Genomic DNA, 17,033 nt, shown 5'->3' on the forward strand with positions numbered 1-17,033 from the left:
GCTGGATGGGCGATAAGCCGGCTATCGCCAGATGACCTTGATCCTGGCTCTGACGACGACAGCGGCGATGGCCAAAGCGACACTCTCCACAAAGGCAAGACTTGGGCATACTATTCGACTTCCTTAACACCGAGATGTGTCTAACAATTATTACTATGATTGATTGATTTAAATCATTTCACTATATATCAAATAAACTACATATAACACGAAAAGAAAATACTACAAAGTAATATGAACCATTAAACAGAACCTTCAATTAAGTACACTTCAACCTAATAAAATATGAAAACTAGTGCAAAGACAAATAAATATAATACGATATAACAGTTCAATATTTCCTTTAAAACCTTTTTTTATGACATACAAAATATCATCTTTATACAACACAAAGTTAACCATTTTTACAACCTGATAGATGTTTTTTCGCTGTGCACATGGAATACTTGCACCCAGGAAACTTCCATGTGATTCATCTGATCAGGAAGCTTGAGATTACCTTAGAACTTTTCTTTCCGCCATTTCGTAGGTACATTATTAATTTATTCAGATAGTTGCTTACATAGTTTTAATTGCCATACTTGTGGATATGTATACGATATAAGTATGTATATATATATATAAGTAAATGCTGCACCTTGTGGAATATATTTTGGTTCCTTCTCTTCATCTTTTACTTCTTTGTCTTTCTGTGCTCTATATAGCTAAAATCGTGCAGTTTTTTTTTATAATTTTGTGTATATTTGTATTTAATAAGTTAGACATATCCAAGAAAATATTACAAAAGCTGTTAACTGGTTGGTTATGATTCTCCCTAAGCAAGCTGCACATTTGTTTTTCCTTTTTCTAGCTGTTTTTGTAAAATATTAGGTTTTTTTGGAAGCTAGATGAATAGATTGCCCGATTTATGCGTACAGAGGGTTATCGTTTTAGGGACAATCTATGTATGTAGTATAATATATGTATATAGATTTATTTGCCATTAGATAGGTTTATTAAATTATTAAGTACTAAGATTGAAAGTAATTTTTAAAATGATCCCAAGAGCTTTTGAGCAATTTAAAATTCACATTAATATTCATCAGTAAAATAAATAAGTATGATTAAGTATTCACATTTGAATTATACTAGATACATTTAAAATATTTAAACAAGACTTTAGTCCATTTAAGCAACTCAAACCGCTCTGCAGGCATTCGGCTGTGATCTGTTGGTTCTATTTCCCAAGATTCGCGTGTTTCATATCTCTTTGCACATCTTTTCATTTCTTTTTTTTTGTTTGCTAGAGTAGCAAGGCTCTCAGTCTTAAGTTAGGTTACGGTTACGCTTACAGTTCTCTTGGCTGGACAGATAAATATACATATATATCTCTATATAAACGGGCTTTAAGGACATGGGAGAGAGATTCGCCGAGTGGGTTGGAGTTTTGAGTTTGGAGCACAACATTCTCTATTTAAAGCTGACGATTGTGATGCATTCTAGGTGCAAGCTCACTAACATTAAAGCGCAGACGTAAATCGTATCATTGTATATCGAGTAATTAGGTTACATTTAGGGGGTATGTATATATGTATATTACACAAAAATAAAAAAAAAGGTAGAGCAATGCTTGCGTTGGTTTCTCTTGAAAACGTTTTGAATCACAGTTATGTTGTGTGTGGTTGTCGTGTAGTTGCAGTGGATAATGGATCATGGATCATGGTTCAAATGGTTCCTGGATAAGACAGTTGAGATTGGTGGTGATCGATGGGATCGTTGGGACATCTAGTGCCGGCGCTTGTTCCCATGGTTGTGCAGCATCACTATCTCGTCGCCACTGTCGTCGGCCACATCCAGTTCCGGTTCCATGTGCGGCCCATCGTCGTCCTCCTCATCCGTGTGCAGAATGCGCTCCAGCTGCTCCTCATCGAAGTACGGCTGTATGGTCATGCCACCTAAAGTGGGAGATAAACCATTAGTTTGGCGATTTCAATAAGTCTTCTCAAACTTATTCCCAACTTACGTTTAATTGGCGATCGGAAGAGCTCCGTCTCCCCATCATCACCCGCCTCATCGTCATCCAGATCGAACTGTTCCTTGCTCTTCTGCGGCAGCAGTGAGAAGTTGTAGTACGGCTTGTTGCCCCGGTGGCGTCGATAGAACCAAAACTGGGCGCACAGCACACAGACGACCACGCCGACAATTATCAAAATACTGGCCAGCAGGATGAACAGCAGGCGAGGCAGTCCAAAGACATGCTCGTTGATCTTCAGGTGGAAGACCACGTTCTCCGTGGGCAGGCCACTCTGAATCAGGTGCATCTGTCGCGTGGCCTCCAGATGACGCGGTGCCTCCACTTTCAGAACGATGTTGCCCAAGGGCACCGCCGATATATGGTACTGACCCATGCTGTTGGTGAAGTTCCTCAGTTGCGTCTGGCCCACCACCGAAACCTTGGCATTCCGCACCGGATGATTGCTCTCGTCCAGCACCACGCCCGCAATGCTAGTGGTGGCTCTATTGCCATTATTGGGCAGCTCCATAACCACGCCGCGAAGCAGCGTGTAGGGATGCATGCGTATGATGCCCAAATCCGTGATCTGGCCATCTTGCACGTCCACCTTGATCATTTGCGTCTCGTAGTTGGGAGCAGTCACCTCCAGGCCATAGAGGCCATGGGGCAGCATCAGTTGGAATCGCGCCGCATTCCTCGTCACATTGATGATCCTTTCGTGCTCCAACAGCCGGACAAAGGCTTCCCTCAGCGGTTGTCCCTGGTCGTTCTGCACCGAGCCAGTTACTCCTGTCTTCACCAGAGCCAAGAAGTTCTTGATCTTATCAATGTTCTTGCGCCAAACGGATGCGATTTGCTTGTGATGTGGCATCCGGCAGCAGGATAAGCCCAAGGTGTACACCGGTAGGTTGTACATGCGGTACATCATATTGGTTATCCTATCCGTGGTCTCACGATGCGCCTGCCTCGTGGCGGATGGAGGACACTGGAGGGGCGAGTAGTTAAACTCGGTTCGCTGCATTCCATGCGCGAACTTCTCCAGCACCGAGTCTCCCTTGGGATAGCTCAACTCCGAGCTGCCGGCTCCGAAGGTGAGCATCAAATCAAAGCGTTCGCTGCGCAGGAACTGCAGGAACATATCCTTGGACTGGTCTGTCTCCGGATTGAGAAGACGCTCCGCCAGCTCATCGCCCAGGACAGGATCGCAAATGGAGGAGCTATAATATGGTTATGGGGGAATACATTAAGTTTCTAAGCAGAAGCATTTATAGGGGACTATCTCACTTGGCATTGTACATGTTGAAGACATCATCGAACTTGTTAGTCTGCGGCAGGAAGTAGATAACACTGCGCTTCAGAAGATCAAGCACAGTGGCGTCCTGCAGCTTGAAGCCCTCGACCAGGTGACGCACCAGGTTGAGCATAATTTCCCTGCCCAAGGGTGCGGCTGTATCGAATAGGGAACTCACCACCAACAGCTTGTACTTGTGCTCCTCGGGCTCGCCAATCTGCAAGGGAAACAGGCATGTTAAAGGATCAAGAACACAAATTCTGATAATAGGGTTTCCACTCACATCAGAGGTCATCTTGAGGTAGTTAAAGTATCTGCTAAACTCATTATCGGCATAACCAAAGCTGGCAATCTGTCCATTCTGGTTCTCCAGCTCCGCCAGACGGGATCGAACCTGGGGGTTGGTGTGATACCTTGTGTGGACCACGTTCTCGATAATCCTAAAGTCGTTGGCGGAGGCCCAATGCTGCGGATCGTCAGGCATAAGGGTGACATCCATGCGCATCTCAAAGGGTTCGCCCGCGGGCACCTCCACCTCCACCCGCAACGGAGCATAGTTGTCGCCCAAAACGGTGAGATTGTGTCGACCCGGTAGCGCCAGCTTCCAATAGTCTCCATACGTTTGACTGTAGCTCGAGTGATTCGCACCATCCAAACGGACAACAGCTCCCGCGATCGCAGTGCCAATGGTGCTGTGCACATATCCATGGATGCCATGATGCACTTGCTCAATGAACTGCAGCAGCGGTTCCCGATGATCCTCCCAGTACTGCGGCAGTTCTGCGGCCATGGGGAACTTATCGCAACCCATTTCGATGGTCAGCTCCAGGCATCCCGCCCTCACATAGTTCCAATCCTGCATGCCCCCGGTGACACTGTACCACTGAGCTCCGTTTGTGATGCCATCGGTGAAGTATTCGTTGGGGAAGAGCTTGCACGGCTGAGCCAAGTGCATGGTGGGGTGGGCCTTTGAATAGACCCCGGCCAGATGTCTGAACAGAGCATTATCCTCTGTGGGATTGGGCTTGCGTCCATTGATACTGGAGTTTCGCAGCCTCATGAAGGGATCGTTGAAATCATTCTCGTTATCATCGAATGGATAATTGGCCACCAAGGAGCCACCATGCAGATTGGCGGACAAAACAAAGGGCAGCGAGAGCGTCCAGTTCATCAGGGCGGCCACCTCGGGCTCCGTCACCTTGTTGTACCTATCGGTGCCATATTGATCGGGGAAATTCCTGTTCAGGTCCATTCCATGGGCATTCGCTCGTCCCACTCCGCCGGTTCGATCGCCCTCGGTGGAAATCTCATAGCCATCGGGATTCATGCTGTACAGAAAGTGCATCCGGGTGCCATTGACCAGCTTGGTTATCCTGTCGTCGTTGCCGTAGCGTTCCAGCATGTACTTGGTGAGAAGCAGCAGACATTCCTTGCCCACCACCTCGTTGCCATGCATGTTGGCCACGTATTTGAACTCCGGCACGCCTGGCATATGGGAACCCGGCGTGGCAAAGATCTCCAGCACCCACAGCTCACGACCCTGGACACTCTTGCCAATGCTGTAGAGGCGGGTGAGCGAGGGATAGCTGGCGGCCATGTCCCTCAGGAAGCTGGAACAGAAAGAATAAATATGGATTAGATGGAGTTACCTTGGAAAATAAATTATATATGAATATATATTGAAGGTAATACTACTTTAACTTCAGGTAAGAGGAAAACCACTATATTAAACCATTAAAATCCATTGTAATCACTTCATAAAACCTATATATGTAATTTTCTACCACCATATGGTGGCTTTCAATAAGAGGAGTGCGAATATACAAGACATATGCTGATGTGCCCTACTTGATGGACCCAAATTCTCACCTCTCCATGGCCGTATAGTTGTGGTGCTCGAACTTGGTGGGGGTCAGGAATCCGTGGAACTGCTCCTTGCGCTTCTCCGGCGGCTCCGAGCGTTCGACCTTTACCTTCCGGAAGTTGCCTGCGGGAATGGGAGAGCGGAAACGGAAATGGGTGAGGATCTTGTGTGTGTGTGTAAGCATGCTAGTTTTTCAGGATTTTTAGGTGGTGCCACATGCGGGTGCCTGGTGAGATCGGGGTGAGGTTTGGATGCAGTGCGTCTACGATTCAGCGGCGGCAGAAGCTAAAATCAGCAGCGGAATCACAAGCACAAGCGGATGCATAATTTCGTTCATTTATTTTGCCATAATTTCATAGTTCACATTTATTTAAGTTAAAATCCAAGTAAAATGCCAAATAAAATGCTTGACTCTTGTACGATTAAGTGCCATACACATACATTCATATAGCATATATATATATATATAAAACATATCCATTTCGAAATCTAAGAAGTATAGTTTGACTTTTGGCACACACGCTTTTCATTCATTTTTTGATTTTTAGGTACTTAGTGGAATATACAATTAAAATTCTTTAGATGTGACTCGACGTTTCTCGGACACGCCCCCAACTTTTAAACGATCGCAGGGCAAAGGATATATACAAATATATGAGGTCGGCGAGAGAAACTGAGGGAAAAGAAGACAAAGACGTAAGACTTAGACCAACATAATGGGGTTTATAAATAAATCAGACAACTAAAAACAGTCAACAATATTAAAAAAAAAAAAAAAGAAAACACAAAAATCCAAAAAAATATAAACATTAAAAATATAAAAAAAAGGTTTGCCTAATAAAAAACTATATTAAAAATTAAAAAACAAAGAAATGGCATAGAAAATGTTGTTGTTTTAATATTAAATACCAAATGAAAATGAAATAATGAGCCATGAATGAAAATAAAACGCACCAAGCGAAAATCATAATTTTATTCATCCTTAGCAAAGGATTCGTGGTACCCCTCATTTCTTTTAGGCCACTCCATTACTCTTCATTGGTTTTTAGCCAGGTCTCGTCAACATCGTACATATACATATATATATATTTAAAAGCCATACATGAGCATGTGTGCTACATTAATAGTCGGTTCGTAATTGATAATAATTTCGCTTTACTTTCGAAGGTAAGTTTTTCCTTTTTTTTCTGGAGAAATGCTCTACAATCGTTTCTGATAGGATTAACCATATGGTTCGCATATAATCTACATATATCGATAGTGATATCATATAGAGCGGTGTGTGTATAAAGTGGGTATATATGCGTGGGTTTTTGTGTTTATCATAGTTTTTTGCTCATCGTTGCTAAAATACTCCACAATAGGTTTTTGGGGTTTGGGGAAGATAAGGGAGATCAAGCTAAAACCGATTCCTATTGATTTTTTGTGTTTTGTTCGTTTAGGTCATTCGATGACCTTTAGAGGGCTGATTTCTTTATAAGTTCCTAAGTACAATTCGCTTACTCGAGTATTGTATTTTATTTCGTTATTTTTGGTTGGCTATTTGTATTTGTTCGATTTCTTATTTAATTCTCTATGTACAAATTAAACGTTTTTTTCGCTGAGTGTGTGCGTGACAGAGACAACGATAATGGTATAGGAGATAGAGAGAGACAGAGAGATCGCTAACATAAGCTGGCAGTATAAGAATTGCTAAAAACCCAGGAGATTCCAAAGTGAAAGTTTATGAAAATGCCACATAAATGTATAAATGACAAATAAGGCGAAAAACATATATATATATAGATAAAATATATTCGAGAAAATCCCAAACCGATACGATCCCCCACGAGAACCCAAACATTTTATATTTTCTTATAGCTCTCGCGTGGAATCGAATCGTAGTTCCGGGATGAAGAGGACTAAATTAACATGCCAGAGGGCTAAGGATCGGGAAATGGCGGAGGTAACATATATATATAGTACAAGGAAGGTGCGGAGTGAGCAGGAGGAGCAGGCCAACTAGGTGCAGGTCATGGCATGGTTATATGTACGTGTGTGTCTGGTGTGTTTGTGTCGTTTTTTTGTTCTAGCTGGCGACTAAAATATATATGCGCATATATATATGTATATCCGTTGCAGCCCTCTCTAGAAATAATAGGGACTGTAAATACTGCTAATACCATCAAAGTTCGTCTCGACGGGCGTCAGCTTGAAGTCCAGCCGCAAGGCCTCCTGATTCTCATTGGTCACCCGGACTTCTTGCGGGGCACTGTTCTGGTAACTGCATTGTATATGATAAAAACGAAACATTATCAACCATTTCGGTACACAAAAAGCACTCCGGAAACGCACCCAAAGGCGGCAGCATGCACGCTATAGAGTCCCGGGGTCAGCAGCCTCCAGTATTCGCCACGCTTCGAGGTGCGCATCGGCTTCTGCTCCAGTCCGGCCACATAGATGTTGGCATCCGGAATGGGGAAACCACTGACATCCGTCACCAGACCCTTGATGCCGATATGCGCCTGGCGCAGCAGCTGCAGCAGCGATGCCTTGTTGCGCTGCCATTCTACGGGCAGAGTGCTGGCCGCCGGATACTTGCAGCAGGACAACTCGATGGTCAGCTCAAAGCAGTTGCTGAACGCATAGTTGAAGTCCTGCATTCCGCCGGATAGCTCGTACCAATTGGCTCCGTTTGTGATGCCGCCCGAGAAGCTATCGTTGCAGTTGTTGCCCTTGCTCATTATGGGATGGTTGTCCGAATAGGTGTGGGCCAGTTGCTTGAAGACCCGATCGTCGGGGGTCAAGCTCTCCTCACAGCACTCGTTGTGGGCCCTGCAAGATGGAAAGATGGTGATTTAGTTTAATCCTAAGTCACAGGTGCTCCAGAAGGAGGGGCTTTGCAGAACCTACAAGGAGTTATCGTAGGGATAGCTGGCCACCACAGCTCCACCATGGAAATTCGCGGAGAGCACAAACGGCTTGCTGACGATCCAGTTGACCAAGGCCGCCGTTTCCGGCTGACGGGATTGGGCGCGCAACTGGTGGACATGGCTCTGCTCCAGGCGATCGGGAAAATCGCGATTCAAATCGATGTTGGCCGCATTGCCACGTCCCACATAATTGGGCAGCGATTCGCAGTTGCCCTCCTGCAATGAAAGTAAATTTGATACATTTATTAGCAAGGTGTGTGATATTTGTATTGAAAAATAAGACAACCAAATTGTTATTAGTTAGCATTTACAAGAAATAGAAAATATTACCTAACAAGAGGTCCATCAATTTTAAATTTAAAACCTAAACGAACTTTTAGAAGGTATGTTTCAAGCTGTTCCAAAGTACTCTCATCTTGTAAAAGCGTCATAAAACATACAATTCCCAAAGGAAGACCCATTTAATATGATACATTTTCAATATATCCACCTCTAACTTAAACGAACCATCAGGAACTTAAACGAAATTTCAAAATCATGTAAAAGCTTCATAAAACATATTATTTCCAGAGGATGACCATGGATGATGGCAAAATACCCATCTGTTTCGAGCTTAAGTTAAGTTTCTCTTTCTCTTTATGGGCTGATTGGCATGCAGGTCACTCCTGACCGGAATTGACCATTTAGCATGGCAGTCAGGTGTCAACCCAGTGATTGCACCATAACAATCGCGGCGAAAGAAAAGCCCCTGGATCGATATTCGACAATAATAATATTGTGCAATGGAGCGGAAAAAGAAAACAGAACGCATCACCAATGTGTCCCCACTTTTTCCTGGCCAATCGGAACTGCAATCAATCAATCAATCAGAGCAAAAACTATACACTATGGATGGACATCGGAAAATGGAAAACAACACAATTAAATCAGAAGGCCGGACAAAAGAGGTTCTTTCCCGGGACTCTGGACTATAGACCATTGCATAATCAACAAATTACACCATTAGAGGGCCAACTTAAATGGATCATGTCATCATTATGGCCACAATGATCACGCTACCAATCGGGAGCTAGCCTGGGAAAACATATAAAGGGCTGGCGTGGAGTGAAAACAAATAAAACGTGCAAACAGTGCAGAAAATCCCCTCGATACGAGTGATGAATCAGTGAAATTGGAAGGCAAATGGGTAACACAAAAAGTCGCTTTTTTGTTTTAAGCAATATAAACGAAATATTGTGGAATTTTAGAGACTGCTCACGCAAATAACTAAAAAAAACCTTATCAAAGTGTGCAATTCAAAATACATACATTATATGAATCATATTTATAGCAATATTTTTAGAAAACTTTATAAAAACGTATGAATATTATTCATAAGAAAGTCTGCAGGTCAATTAAGAACCTGTAAACTAACAATTCTTCTCGATATAACGCCAATTGAATTGAGTAATATTTTTCAATTTAAACCAAATTGGGTTAAGTTCAGGAGTCTGTTTTCAGAGCATATATATACGGTATGTATTTGCTTGCACATTGCTAATCAATTGGAAATACCCGCAAGAGCATCGGCCAGATTGTTTATAGTATCAATCTGACCTTTGGGGCTGTGGCAACAGCAATTACAAATCGAGGGAGATAGTCTACAATGATTGCATGTTTGTGTTTACTCCACATTAGACATCAAGTGGTTAATGATAAACAAACGGGCAGAAGATTGGAAATCAGGTGTGTCTCTGGCAATATGTCAACTTTTTCAATGGGCAGTGTGCCTGGCCTAAGGCAATTGATAAAAAAGTGCGAAATTTTGGGTGAGTTGTGTACCTATTTGTTTGTTAACTCAAAATGTTTTCAATGCAAACGTCTCATAAAACTGGTGATGATAGCAACTTGTAGTATTTATAGTCTTATTTCATACAGTTTTATCAACCCTAGGAATCATAAACATTGGTGAAGATAACATTTTGAGTTACGTCTTTTGGAGAGAGGTTTTAGGGGTCTCTTGAAATATTTTTTATAAGTAAACAAAATCTATTTAGTCATCTTAAAAAAAACGTTTCAAATTGACTCACTTGTGATTGTAGTTATGTTATAATAGTTATGGTATACATAAGTTTTGAATTTTGCAAGTCAAGCTGCTGGTTCTTAAACCCCCCCCCCCCCCCAAAACCCCCTCATAAAGATTATTATTATATATTTTAGTCTCTGCTTCCATTAATCTCATATTCCCTATTTTTTCATAATCCTACACCGACCTTATCTATCTCCCCAACTTTGTCCTTGTTTAAAATCTGCTATAAAATCGTATAGTGCTACCGTTCTCACTCCCAGTTGGTATCCATTGCTCCCGAGATGGAACCCCTACATTTCTCCCGCTCGCACTTCCCAATTCCCGAAGTTTTCCCGAAAAACACCCACCCACTTATCGATTTTTCACCCCGAAAACAAAACACGCGCCCCAACAGGTGACCCCCGTCTGCGGGTGCTCTTTTTACCTGGGACAACGCATAGCCATCGGGATTCATGGTGGGCATCAGGTATATGTCCGTGCTGTTGACCAGCTGGCCCAGTTCGGTGATCCTTTCGTGGTTCCCCAAAAGATATTGGGCCAGGTAGACGAGGAGTTGTCGTCCCACCGTTTCGTCGCCATGCATATTGGCAATGTACTTGACGGGTGGCGTGAGAAGATTTCGCGACCGGGTGTTCCGTGAGATCTGAAGGACCAACAGATTCCTGCCCTCCAGTGAGCGACCCAGATAGTGGACACGGGCCTGGTCGGGATAGGCTTTCTCCAGCCCCGCGAACAGATCCTCCAGCTGTTCCTGGCTGACGTAGTGCGGCTGCTGCAGGAAGGACTCGTCCTCCTTGATGATATAGCCTGTGCCGAGCGAGATCAGCAGGGCCATCGAAATGGCAACGAACAGGAGACCCAGAGATGGCATCTTGTGATTACGGATTTCGGATTGGGGACTGCGGATTGGGGCAATCTGGTCGAGATTGCGTTGTTTTTATCACTGGCGTGCGAATTGAGCGAGATACAGTTATATTCCTTTGGCAGCCCAGCAGCAGCTGCTCGCTCTCTTTCTCGCTCGCTCGCTCTCTGGTGCTTTTCGCTTGTCCGTCGGGCGTCCGTTCGTCGTGGGTCGTCGTTGCAGCTCAGCCTCGAAAAATCAACTGTTTGAAAATTTGCTGCGTTGATTGGCCTTAAGCGCCCATTCGCCCGCCGCCTCGGCCGCCGACGCTCTGCCGCGGTCGACGTCGCACAGTGGAGCGCAGCGGAGAGGCCCCAAAGCATAACAGATGACTAACTCAAAAACACCAATCTATATTTCTTTAGAACTAATAAATATGGTTTATGCCTCAAAAAAAAAAATTATATTAAACAAATTTTAAAAAAATATCCCAAAACAGAAGATAGTAGAAATGGTTCTAGTTATGAAAGTTCAAATCATAAAATAGATACAATTTCAAACCAATAATGTTTAAATATTTTACAATTGGAATAGAAAAACAATAGATTGCCAGAAATATCTGATTCACACTACAGTTAGGTAAAACGAAAGAAACAATTTTAAAATGTGTTCTATAAAAAAATATTCATTTGTATTTCTTTAGATCCGAAATAATAGGAAATAATTAAATATGTAAATTTTCGCACAATTAGCGGTCGTTCACCCCACTGTGCGGCGTTCCAAGAGAGCAGCCCCAAAAGAGAGGCGCTAATTGCAGGGAAATTACACGCCGTACCGAGCGCCAAAGCCATCAAAAAACCGCTCACGGAAAAGCTTTACTTTTTTTCGGCTGCCACGGGATTAATAGTTTATAGTTTATTTAGGGGCTTTTAATTGTGTTATTATTATTTGCGTGGAGGGGGAGTTGCCAGACTCAAAAAGTGGGGCGCTTGCGCATGTGTGCGTGTGTTGGGGGAGAAAGAGAGAGCCAAGAGAGTAACGCACAGCGCACGTCAACAGGATATTTTTACACGAAAATCGATAGCGTGACTCCCACGCTGTGACGTCACAGACAACCCATCCTGTGTGCGTGGGTGCCAAAAAAAAAAGTAACCACCCACCCAAACATACATGCAGACATACGCACACAACCCTTATCGATAAACAAACGAAATTGGCATTCACAAAATTGAGAGCGACAAATCGCTGTTATCAGTGGAAACGAACAAGCATATGGCCACTTTCCAGCACCTCCTCTCTCTCTTCCACCCACTTCTACTAACCATTTCCATTGATTAACGATGGGTGAGAATAGAAAAACAAATGTTTAGCTCCGATCTGCTTATTGGAAAGCTGCTCAGTGGAAGAGAGAGGGGGGCTGAGTGGCCACACTGGAATGCACTTCCTTGAGGAATTGCGGTTTATTCAGGTGCTGAGATGCATACGAATTGCAAATACCCTGCAATGTGCAGTATTTTTTTTTATTACAAGATCATTATATTTTTTAAAAATATAGGTACCTTTAATAATTAAGTGATGAAAATTTATAAAAGCCAAGCTTATATAGAGTGAATAAATTGTTATCAAAATTAAGATGAGCTCAAGGAAGTTTCTATAGCTTAATGGGGAATTCAAAAATGTACATAAATAAATATACCAATTAAGATAAAGTTACTGGGTATCAAAACTTAAGCCCCCGAACTGGTTTAAAGAGCTGATAAGAAATCAAATATAAATTACAAGCAATACGAGTCTGCTCAAGACACCTGTATTTCAAAGTATCTGCATTAAATTTACACGTCTTCGCCAGAGATACCTCATTTACATAATCTGCATTATGTTAGCCGAGCGAACAGCTGTTGATTGGCAAGTGCACTCGGGCAATAAACAAAATTATAAATAAATAAAAAAAAGACTGTCACCGCGCGTGTGCAGCGGAAATTGGCAAACTTTTTAGCGCTCTTAACTCTCGGTAGCAAAACACCATCATCGACAACAACAACAACGAACCGGTTGCGAATAAAGTGTCTCAATTGCAGGAAAATAAGTGAATAAAGCACGAACGTCATCGGTGGTTTACTTATGTTGCTGTTATTGTTGTGACATCTAACCAGTTTCTTGTAAAGTAATTGCCTTTGCCACCCGCTCAATGTTCCACCCCCTGTCATGTCGTCAGAAACTTTTTTTTGCCGCCGTGCTGCAATTGCGAAATCATGACGTCAGCGGACCGACAAACTATGTTTACTTTGTCACTAGATTATTGAAGAGGCCATAAAACCGTCACCAAGATACTAACGACCGCACACGAAGAAAAAAAGCTAGGGATTCGGCATTATCATAGTCATATCCTGGGATTAAAGACAGTTTATTATTGGACTATCGATCTTATAATATCAATATTATTGGTATTATAAGATTGGTATTATAAGATCAGAATTAACCATTGTCAGTGCTCTATATTTATATCGCATGGTACATATAAGCAGGATTAAGGATAGGTATACAAAAACCAAATGGGATTATTTAAGGTATTATATCAGGATTTAATATTGAATGCTTTATTTGGAAAAGAGTTTTACATAGAACAACATAAGATAATTTTAAATATGATATTGTAAAGTTACAATTCAATAAAGTGCAAGTTCCATATTATTCCATTACGAAGAAAAATGGCAAGGGATTCGGCATTATCATAGCCATATCCTGGGATTAAAGATAGTTTAAGAATTGGTATTATAAGATCAGAATTTAGCATTGTCAGTGCTCTATATTTATATCGCATGGTATAAGCAGGATTAAGGACAGGTATACTAAAACCAAATGGGATCATTTAAGGTATTATATCAGGATTTAATATTGTGTACTTTCTCAGCACATATAATTGCTAAATTTGGAAAAGAGTTTTTCATAAAACAACATACATAAGATCATTTAAAATATGATATTGTAGACACAATCCTACATTGTGTAAGTTCCATTACTATTTTATGATCATTTTCTATATAAAGTTTAGTTATTTCTAGCATATTTTATTGCAATTTTATTAATCGGGAATAGACTATATACTTTCTCCCAGTGCATATCACACTTGGCAGCCTGCAAAATTTGTTTACCAACATTTTAATCTTATCTGAGTCAGAAATTGACCATTGAAGTGTCCAAAAGCGTAGGCGAACAAGGCCATACTTAATATTTACAAGCTTAGCCATAATTCTAATTCATTGGAAGTGTGCAACAACTGAATCTCCCAATTTGAACAGCTTTTCAAATTCATTCAGCCATTAAGGCCCATGTGCAACATACTCTTGCCATTAAGGCAAATAAAAAACCAGACACGATCCACAAAGATCTCTGGCAATTAGAACGCTGATAAGGCTAATAATAATGGTCGTTTAATTGTTTTTATTTTTGCGCTGTTGTTTGCCCACTGAAACTGAACTCGAACCTTGGCAGCGTGTAAAAGTGGGCAATCCAAATTCTTAATATCATCAGATAAATCTCAATTAAAAATTGCAGGCATGTGAATACCAAGTGAGATTATGGAAATAATAGAACTGTGTGGCGTCAAGAAAGCCTTTTAATTAGCTAAAAATAAATTGTTGTTATTCTGTTTGGGGATTTACTGCAAGTAACAAAGGGAATTTGCTATATAATATTGATCATGTTGAGAACTTCAGTGCAAAAAGATAAGACAATTCGCTGAATTCCTTTCTTATTAAAGCGCATTCGAGGAATTAAAATACAGTAAAATAAAACAGGCTCCTTGAAATCGGTTTATGGTTAACATTATTGCTTTTAATCCCAGAGAAAGAGAATTCTTTCTTTTTAAGAAGAATATTATAGTCACGTTTGCGGTGTATTATCTCTTTCGCTTTCCATTGTTTATTTTAAAAAATGAGACCTCTTTAAAAACCATTACTTGAGTCCGTTGAAGAGCTCTTGGGATCCATTAAATGATTATCAATTTGAGGGGCACTCGAATGGCACTTTGCCAAGACTTCCAGAGAGAAGAGTTGAAATGCAGTATCTCACCTAAGACTTGTGATGTTTAGATGGAATTCTTGGCTGCTAATTGAGTGATCATTCACGTTGGTTAACCACAAGCCGGAAAAAGGGGGTCAAAACATTCCAATCACACATTCTATGTAGTTGGGGGCACAAGATCTCGTTTTTCTGGAGCGTGTAGATTGCTTGTAGCCCCCGTCTCTATCTCCAGGTTCGCTCTTTCTTTGCGGTAAGCAAAAAAGACTAGCTCAGACAAAAGCTCGGCAGATCGAAAGAGAGAATGGAGAGATAGAGGTGTCTACATGCACTGAGAAAAACCAATGGACCCAATATTATTATATCAGACATATAAATATGATAATCTACAGATAAAAGCTTTTATAATTTCGGCAATTGTTGCTAAAAAAATAATATTTGTTAATTAAAAATCAGAAAAAGTGCATATAGTAGTGCAAACAATATGATCTTAAGAAATATGCATTAAAAAGTCGTATCATTCCTGTAATATATGCAAATATAAAAAGAAAATTGTATAAAATTGATTACTAATGGTTAAGATATTTTGTTCAATCTAAGTCAACAGGTTTTTTGTTCGAAGTGAATGCTAATGAATAATAAAATTAACATTTTGTGAATAAATATGAATATGTAAATCGCACATATCCAATCTCTTGTGAACTTTTCAGGAGAGTAAATTCTATATAACGAAAGCCCTATGGTTGCCATACTTTTTTCTCGGTCTATTGCGATCTATAAACAATAGATGGAAAGGGGTTAACAATGGGGTGGGGCAACTGGCAGTCAGTTTACAATCACTTTTTGTTTTTGCAGCACCAGCTGTTTTTTTCCCCCCTTTCTTTGGTTTTTTTTTCCAACGATTCTTGATTACTAAGTCAGAATATAAAAACTAGTGACTCACCTGGGCTTTGGCGAATCCGTCGGGATTACAGGTGGGCAGAAAGTGGATTTCGGTGCGATTGAGCAGAGCCTGAACCTCCGTATCCCCGTCGTAGTGGGTGGCCAGATACTCGGCCATATAGAGGACTATCTGACGACCCACGGCCTCGTCGCCCCGAATGTTGGCCACCACTTTTACCATGGGTCTGAGTAGATCTCCCTCTTTGGACTCGCCGGTGGGTCCGCTCAGGGCCAGAGCGTATATAGGTCGATCCTCCAGGGACTTGCCGATCGTATAGGTCTGGGCCAAGTCGGGATAGTCTTTGGCCAGCTGACTGAAGAGTTGGCCGATCTCCTTGTTTTTCAGATAGTGGGGATTCTCCAAGAAGTTGTCCACTTCCTGGATCACCCGGACCTCACTGTATTCCCCGGCCGCACAGCCGAGGATCAGAATTAGCCATAAACCCCACATTTCTGGGGTTTCTTAGGGGTTTTCACGGGGGTTTTACGGGTTTCTGGACACGTAGGCAGGCAAAAAAACCGAATATATGATAGCCAAGGACGCAGGCGCACTAGATTTCACAGAAAGTGGTTACTACGAGTGGCGCTTTTTCAAATCTTGGCAAATACCTAAAATTCACTTTCTTGCACTTTCTTTCTCCAATGCAAATTTTCAAATATTTTGCCACAAATGTTGACACGACACGCACACACTCGCACGCGATCACCGACACGCCGACGCGTACACCTACACGCACGCACACACACACTCGAGCGCACACAACAGCCGCAGAATATTTAGCTTTCCTTTGATTTCACCGCTTTTTCCAGTGATTTTCCTCAACAGCCGACAAACATTTTCACGCTCCTCTTGGCAGCCGCGTAAACAAATCCATATTATCCGCAAAAACGGCCAATAAATATTGTAAACGAAACTACGCGATCGCAACCGCGACTAGGGTTGCCACACGATCGCACAGCGTTGCCAGAGGGTTGGAAAGTGACAAAACTTTTGGTGATGTGTAAAAATACCATATATACCAGTTTTCCCTTTTTAAATATACCAAATATGTCGCCTGGCTTGCAAAGAGATGCCAGTAGGTTGAAAAATTCGATCGGAATG

General features: G+C 41.9%; 1 protein-coding gene across 2 annotated transcripts; it reads right to left on the bottom strand.

Annotated features, from left to right (window-relative positions):
• Nucleotides 1–521: 521 nt before the first annotated feature.
• On the bottom strand, nt 522–16,870 carry LOC119557085 (carboxypeptidase D). Of its 2 annotated transcripts, none has more exons than XM_037869638.1 (9): nt 15,933–16,870; nt 8,041–8,276; nt 7,483–7,962; nt 7,311–7,411; nt 5,154–5,271; nt 3,568–4,894; nt 3,278–3,501; nt 2,003–3,210; nt 522–1,934 (listed from the first exon to the last, which is right to left on the bottom strand). In XM_037869638.1, the coding sequence occupies exons 1-9, from the start codon at nt 16,380–16,382 to the stop codon at nt 1,765–1,767; spliced, it is 4,314 nt and encodes a 1,437-aa protein (XP_037725566.1). In that variant the 5' UTR covers nt 16,383–16,870; the 3' UTR covers nt 522–1,764. The 2 variants fall into 2 exon arrangements, with proteins under 2 accessions (XP_037725566.1, XP_037725567.1); XM_037869639.1 differs by lacking the exon at nt 15,933–16,870 and adding an exon at nt 10,553–11,235.
• Between the last annotated feature and the right edge of the window lie 163 nt (nt 16,871–17,033).

This window comes from Drosophila subpulchrella, chromosome X (genome assembly GCF_014743375.2).
Source record: "Drosophila subpulchrella strain 33 F10 #4 breed RU33 chromosome X, RU_Dsub_v1.1 Primary Assembly, whole genome shotgun sequence".
Classification (NCBI taxonomy): Eukaryota; Metazoa; Arthropoda; class Insecta; order Diptera; family Drosophilidae; genus Drosophila; species Drosophila subpulchrella.

What these genes read in the sequence shown, in the direction of transcription:
- LOC119557085 (XM_037869638.1), bottom strand. Translation starts at nt 16,382, where the DNA reads ATGTGGGGTTTATGGCTAATTCTGATCCTCGGCTGTGCGGCCGGGGAA. An exon ending in ACGGATTCGCCAAAGCCCAG is followed by an intron (nt 8,277 to 15,932) that starts GTGAGTCACTAG and finishes CTTTCATTGCAG; the next exon opens with GAGGGCAACTGCGAATCGCT. An exon ending in TATCCCTACGATAACTCCTT is followed by an intron (nt 7,963 to 8,040) that starts GTAGGTTCTGCA and finishes TCCATCTTGCAG; the next exon opens with GGCCCACAACGAGTGCTGTG.